Source organism: Mustela putorius, unplaced genomic scaffold (assembly GCF_011764305.1).
Source record: "Mustela putorius furo isolate JIRA1106 unplaced genomic scaffold, ASM1176430v1.1 tig00003834_pilon_pilon_pilon, whole genome shotgun sequence".
NCBI lineage: Eukaryota > Metazoa > Chordata > Mammalia > Carnivora > Mustelidae > Mustela > Mustela putorius.
In genome coordinates, this window is record NW_025421987.1 from 24628731 (window position 1) to 24636340 (window position 7610).

A 7610-nucleotide genomic window follows, 5' to 3' on the forward strand; every position below is an offset into this window, starting at 1 on the left:
CCATTCATCTGTTGAAGGGCATCTTGGTTCTTTCCACAGTTTGGCGACGGTGGCAATTGTTGCTATAAACATTGGGGTACAGTTGGCCCTTCTTTTCACTACATCTGTATCTTTGGGGTAAATACCCAGTAATGCAATTGCAGGGTCATAGGGAAGCTCTATTTTTAATTTCTTGAGGAATCTCCACACTGTTCTCCAAAGTGGCTGCACCAACTTGCATTCCCACCAACAGTGTAAGAGGGTTCCCCTTTCTCCACATCCTCTCCAACACTTGTTTACTGTCTTGTTAATTTTGGCCATTCTAACTGGTGTAAGGTGGTATCTCAATGTGGTTTTGATTTGAATCTCCCTGATGGCTAGTCATGATGGACACTTTTTCATGTGTCTGATAGCCATTGATATTTTAACTTTTTAATTAACTGTAATTTTGATTTTTAATTTCAGCTCTTTAGATCAATTCTGAAATATCAGAGTCATTCACCTAAATGAATATATTAGCTATATCAGACTGAACTTTTGTATAGAGGATAATAGGATAAGTTTTAGGATGAGGGAAGGGATATACAGGCTTAAAGATTTTGATCTTTATTCTAAGAGTGATCATAAGTTATATTTAAGAGTTTAAATGCAGTTGCATCCATGGGTGTGAGAATGGTGCTGATCTTAGTGATTTGGTATTTTATAAAGGTGACATTGGCCCAAATGCAGACAGTGGTAGGAGAAAATACTACAAAGTGCACATAGATTATTAAAGTGTTATGTCAGTATTCTAGGTGGATGATAGACTTTTGAGAGAAGTGGATGGTTACAACAGATATTAAGGAGATAAAAGCCATGGGTTTGATAATAGTTTTGACAGGGTTTCAAGGGGGAATTCAGTTTCAAGGGATGAATATCAGGTTTCTTTCTTTAAAAATGGGATAACGATGATGCCATTAACTGTAAATAGGAAGGCAGGGTGAGGCCACATTTGGTGATAGTGTTGGAAAAGACTGAATTTGGATCTTTACATTCTGAGTTTCATTAGTCTTAGAGACACTGAAAGAAACTATCAGGTGGTTGGAATGTGACAACATCAAGAGAAATAAGAAAAAGGAAAGTCATATGACCTAAAAACTGCTCAGGGGCAGTTTGTCAAGTTGCCCTTGCAGGGCACTCCATTGACACAAAGTGTGCTTCTAATTGTCACACCTGGTGTGTCTGTGTTATTCCCTGATTAGCTCACAATGCCCAGTAGAACAGCTTCACCTGAGTCCTACAGGGAATCCATTGGTAGCTTTCACTGAGGGAATCCCAAAGTTATTTTTTTTTCTTTTTCATGAATAGATTTGAAAAAGAGTACAAATAAACATGTCCCCACTGTTGAGGTTTCCAAGGAAAATCTTTGCCAAGTAATCACTGCTTCATTCTGCACCTTCCACTTTTCTTCATTTAAAGTTTCCAAGATGAAGTACAGCTGTGGACATGAAAACAGCCAGCAGCTTCATCAGTTTGGTAATTCATAAAGATGACTGGCCCCAACAATGTAAAGTATGGTAGAGGGAAATTTACATTTTTTTTCCTTTGGAAACCCACCATCTTTCATTAAAGTTACCCATCATTCCTCACTCTCCAAAAGACTTAAAGAAACTGAGCGAGGGCACTAGGATCTAATTTCCATTATATGTAGTTTTCAATTTGCTTATTTGATAATGAAATATCCAGGTCAGAAATGAAAATCCTGGCAACCCTATGAGATTATCTGTTTCTCTTCAGGATAAACCATTCTGGATGCTTGTCATGAGACTAAATGTTTGACTGTTGAAGAGACACATATGATATTTCTTTTTAATTGTAACAAGATAAGAGAAAAATGAGACAAATGAAAAAATAATGATAATAACTGAAAAGTTTCAAAGATTATTTCATATTATGGACAAACTTATTTTTCAGGCTAAGGACAATTAAGTTATATTGCTTAAACTTCCTTAATTTGTTAATGGAATTGTGAAAAAATAACTAAAGTCACCACTGATAATATTGTTCAGCCTCTTAATTCCAAATGGGTATATGTGTGTATATATCTATGTGTGTGTGTGTTCATAGGGACACACACACACACACACACAAACAGAGTGTATATCTACATCTATCATCTATATAAAAATATATATACTTATACACACATATAAATATATATAATATAAAGATAGGTAGATAGATAGATAGGTATAGAAAAAATCCAAGTCCTTAATAACCCTTGACTAATTAGGAAAATAGGGTATATCAAGTATGGGTTTAAAGTTGTCAAGGAATCAGAGTAGGCTCATTCAGAACAAAACCTCCCCCTTGGAAATTAAATGACTTGCCATCAGTGTCCATTAAGGCCAATTTTTAGAGGAGACATTTCAGTCAGTCTCTGTGCTGCATGTATTATGTCTCCACGGCTTCTCAAGGGTATATACTTTAAAAGATAATTTAAAAAAAAGATTTTATTTATTTTTTTGACAGAGAGAGACACAGCAAGAGAGGGAACACAAGCAGGGAGAGTGTGAGAGGGAGAAGCAGGGTTCCTGTGGAGCAGGAAGCCCAATGTGGGACTCTATCCCAGGACCCTGGGATCATGACCTGAGCGGAAGGCAGACGCTTAATGACTGAGCCACCCAGGCACCCCAAAGACAAATTTTTAAAGATAAATTTTTCTTGTTCTAATCTCAGAGAAGATAGAAAATAACCCACTCTTCTCCCTAATGTTGAACCATTAAGAAAAACCTTGCCTATGCACCTATTTTAAAGGCAAACAATACAATTTTGGTAAATAGGTAAAAATTTTGTGTTTTAATCAGCATGAAGTAAATACATAAAATTGGGTTATTCATTTTACTCTGAGAAACAATGAATATACACATCAAATTACAGGCAGATTTTTTCTTGTAGATGATCTAAGAATCTAAGACCTAAGTGCATTCCCTTCTAAATATCTTGTGATCTCTTCTGTTTAATTCTTCTTTTAATTTTAATTCTTTGATTCTTCTGTTTAATTCTCCCTCCTTTGTTTTATTACTCTCCTATCACCTATAGCAGAAAATAAATATTAACAAGCTAAGGTCTATCATTTCACACAGGCTTTCTGTCCATACAGTTATTTGCAAATACACATTTGCAAATGTGTGGATGTGTTCATAGGTATACAGAGTGGGAATTTTAAGACTTTGTTGCTGGTGTGTTTAAAGGGATAATATTAAAAAAATTCTTTGCATCTTATTTTTCTCACATTCCTAATAATTATGGAAATTACTTTGAGAAAAGTGGTAGAGCAATACATTTTAAATGACTGCCATACTATTGATTAGTATGATTATACCAGGATTTGTTCAACCATTGCTTCATCCTGTCGGTTTACATATTATTTCCAGTCTTTTGCCACCATGAACAATGCTGCAGTAGACTTCTCTCCCTATGAAATGATATGTTAATGCTATAGAATGGATTGAAGGCATGGATCACTGAGTTGAAAAGTATGTGCATTTTTATTTTTTAAAAAATATTGCTAAGGGAGTTGGGGGAAATTGGAAGGGGAGGTGAACCATTAGAGACTATGGACTCTGAAAAACAATCTGAGAGGTTTGAAGTGGGGGGGGGGGGGGTGGGAGGTTGGGGGAACCAGGTGGTGAGTATTAGAGAGGGCACGGATTGCATGGAGCACTGGGTGTGGTGTAAAAATAATGAATAGTTATGCTGAAAATTAAAAAAAATTGCCAAATTATTTTTCAAAGTGTTAGTAATTTACATTTTTACCAGTAAGTGTGAGAATGACCTTTTTGTATTTTGACAACCAGTAGATTTTGCTAATCTGAGGGATGAAAAGTAATGTCTTATTTTATTTGCACATCTTGAGTATTGGGAAATGTGAACATCTTTTCCCACATTTATTGAATGTTTTGGCATATTCTTCTGTGACCTGCCCTTTCAATTCTGTTTTTATTTTTTCATTGACTTACTTGACATTTTTTACCAAAAAATAATATTTCTTTGCATTTGAGAAATACTAATATTTTACCTCCTATATTAATTACATATATTCTTCCAAAGTCTTATTCATCTTTTATCTTGTGAAAGATTTGATATATACTCTATTTTCATGAATTTAAGCATTAGATTAAATATATCCATATTTTATCTTTCTTTGTTATGGCTTTCTCATATTAGTCATTTTTTTTTCATTTTATTTATTTATTTGACTAAGAGAGAGAGAGAAAGAGAGAGAAGAGCACAAGCAGGGGGAACAGCAGGCAAAGGGAGAGGTAGAAGTAGGCTTCCCACTGAGCAAGCAATCCAATGTGGGACTCAATCCCAGGACCCTGGGATCATGACCTGCTTAGACAACTAAGCCACCCAAGCACCCCTAGTCAAAGGTTTTGTAATATATTTCATTATATTTATTTTATGAATTTTCTTAGAAAGTTTTTTTTAATTTTTTTACTTTGAAGTCCTTGATCCAATAGCAATTTTAGATTTTATTTTTTATTTTTAAAAAGATTTTATTTATTTATTTATTTTAAAAGATTTTATTTATTTATTTGACAGAGAAAGAGGTCACAAGTAGGCAGACAGTGACAGAGAGGGGAAGCAGGCTCCCTGCTGAGTAGACATGGGCCTCGATCCCAGGATCTTGAGATCATGACCTGAGCCAAAGGCAGAAGCTTAACCCACTGAGCCACCCAGGTGCCCAAGATTTTATTTATTTTTTTACAGAGAGAGAGAGCAGGGGAAGGGGCAGAGGTGGAGAGAGAATCTCAAACTGACTCCATGCTGAGAATGGAGCCTGATGCAAGGCTCAATCTCAGGACCCTGAGATCATGACCTGAACTGAAAGAGTTGGACAATTAACTAAGTGAGATACTCAGGTACCACAATCCAGTTGCAATTTAAAGCAAGCATAGAAAAGGAAGCCATTCTTACTTTTTTCCAAGATAGGCAAATATAGTCATAATATTTGTTGAATAAATCATCATTCTCAATTGAAAAATCATCCATGTACTATATTAAATTCCAACAAATACACTTGAATCAATCTTTGGAGTCTTTATTTGGTTTTACTACTATATTTTTCTATTTCCATGTCACATTACATTCTATTAAATGGCTTATGTTTTAACACTACTGCATACTTGACTTTCATATTTTCCTTGTCTCAAAATACCTTTATTTTATAAGAATTTTATGCTTATGCTATCACATTAAAAAGCAATTAGGGTTCTAACTAAAAATAAATTGAATTCTACTGACATATTTATAATACTAAGTATTCATATCTGAGAACATATTTTGGCTGTCTATTTCTTTAGAAATTATATCATATTCTTTGGTAAGTTTTTACTATTTAATTCACATAGGTCTCACATATTTTTAAAAATATTTCAATGTATTTTAAAGTTTACAGTTATTATAATTGATATATTTCCCTTGTATTTCTCTTCCTTGCTTGCAAAGAAAAAAATCTAGTGATTCTATATGTATTCATCCTTCATCTGGTGCTTATTAAAGTCATAATGTTCTTTAAGTATAATAATATAAAGTTAGAAAAATAATGAATTTATTTCCTACAATTATTATGACATTTTATTATATCTTTATTAAATTACTTTCATATCTTAGATGTATTGCAGTTTCTAAAAAAAAATACCGTACAATAATGGTCAAAGTAAGCATTTCAATCTGTTCTTAATTTGAGGGAGATGCTACTTTATTTAGAATATATGAGATTGGTTTTGATAACTAATCTTTAGCATATTTAGTTCTCAATTTTTTTCTTTTTACAGAAAGAGAGAGCTCAGGTGCACACGTGAGTTGGGGGAAGTGCTGAGGGAGAGAGGGAGAGAGAATCCTAAGCAGGTTCCATGCCCAGTGCAGAGCCCCATGGGGAGCTCAACCTCACAACCTTGAAATCATGACCTGAGCTGAAATCAGGAGTTGGACATTTAATCAACTGAGTCACCCAGGTGCACCTAGCATATTTTAAAAAATTCTATTTCTATTTTTAAAGATTTTAAAATTAGAGGATGATTATTAAATTATAATAATTTTTTCCAAATAAAAAAATAAGCCCACTTCTCTTATACAGTAATTAATTCCATATATATACCATATATATTCCCCCTAATTTTTAGGGACAGTTGTCCAAATATACATTGTTTGTAAAGAATACTCAAATGTAAAAGTATATGTTCTGATTAAAAGGGATACATGAACAGGGAAGATAAATTTATTTTCAAATAAAATGTGACTATTTTCATGGTATTTTATGACTGTGTTCTTATTCTTTCATTTCAGTGATTAGCTTCAGTGAATCTGATGGAAACAAAACACAGGTGACTGAGTTTGTTCTCACAGGACTTACAAATCTTCCAGGGCTTCAAGTCCCCCTGTTCCTGATGTTCTTGGTCATCTACTTCACTACCATGTTGGGCAACCTTGGACTAATTTTTCTCATTTGGAAGGACTCCCACCTTCACACCCCCATGTACTTACTCCTTGGCAGTTTGGCCTTTGCAGATGCTTGTTCCTCATCCTCTGTGACTCCCAGGATGCTAATGAATTTTTTATCTAACAATCATATGATATCCCTGGTTGAATGCATCACCCAATTTTATATTTTTGCTTCCAGTGCCAACACAGAATGTTTCCTTCTGGTAGTGATGGCCTATGACCGCTATGTAGCCATATGCAAACCTTTGCTTTACCCAGTGGTGATGTCCAATATCTTCTGCATTCAATTATTAAGTGTTTCGTATATTATTGGGTTTCTTCATCCTATGATGCATGTTAGTTTATTATTTAGATTAACTTTCTGCAAGTCCAATGTAATACATTATTTCTACTGTGAAATTTTACAACTGTTTAAGATTTCCTGTACTGACCCTAAAGTTAATATGCTCCTGATTTTTATATTTTCAGTCTTTATACAATCTATCACTTTCATGACAATTATCATCTCTTACTCCTATGTCCTCCTCACAATTCTGAAAAAGAAGTCTGAAAAGGGCAGGAGCAAAGCTTTCTCTACGTGCAGCGCCCACCTGCTCTCTGTTTCTTTGTTCTATGGCACTCTCTTCTTCATGTATGTGCGTCCTGGGTCTGGACTAGCTGAAAATCAAGATAAAATATATTCTGTATTTTATACAATAATAATTCCCCTGTTAAATCCTTTTATTTACAGTCTGAGAAACAAAGAGGTGATAGGTGCCTTGAGGAGAATAATAAATACATAATAGTTCTTAAGGCAAATTTTAAACTTGTTCTTTTCAAGCTCTGCAAAATACAAGGGATCTGAAGTTATATAAATTAGCCCTGGCTTTACAATTTTGCTAGAAGGCAAAGTCTAGGGTAGTTTCTGAGTGCTGTGTGATGAAAGTCAACTTCAGTGGATATTTATTTCAATGGAGGAAGATTTTAATATCACACAGAACTGAATTCTTTATGAAAAATAGAACATCTTTTTAAAATTAAGTATTTAGAATTTGTGCTTTTTTACTCTGTAAATTTCCTCTAAATTAGATATAATAGTTTATAATTTTATTGTGGCAGACATTTGACAGCATGTTTCTTTGTTGAAGCTGGTGTGACTGAGC

At 34.2% G+C, this 7610-nt stretch overlaps 1 protein-coding gene across 1 annotated transcript; it reads left to right on the plus strand.

The window, feature by feature from the left end:
- Positions 1 to 1445: 1445 nt before the first annotated feature.
- LOC101689590 (olfactory receptor 5AC1-like) lies at positions 1446 to 7250 on the plus strand. The gene is made up of 2 exons (XM_004773029.1): positions 1446 to 1494; positions 6313 to 7250. Exons 1-2 carry the CDS (start codon positions 1446 to 1448, stop codon positions 7248 to 7250), a joined length of 987 nt encoding a protein of 328 aa, XP_004773086.1.
- The last annotated feature ends 360 nt before the right edge of the window (positions 7251 to 7610 follow it).

Bases quoted from the DNA above. Each gene is read 5' to 3' on its own strand.
- LOC101689590 (XM_004773029.1), top strand. From the start codon at position 1,446: ATGAAGTACAGCTGTGGACATGAAAACAGCCAGCAGCTTCATCAGTTT. The intron at 1,495-6,312 runs GTAATTCATAAA...CTTTCATTTCAG, and splicing joins CCAGCAGCTTCATCAGTTTG to TGATTAGCTTCAGTGAATCT.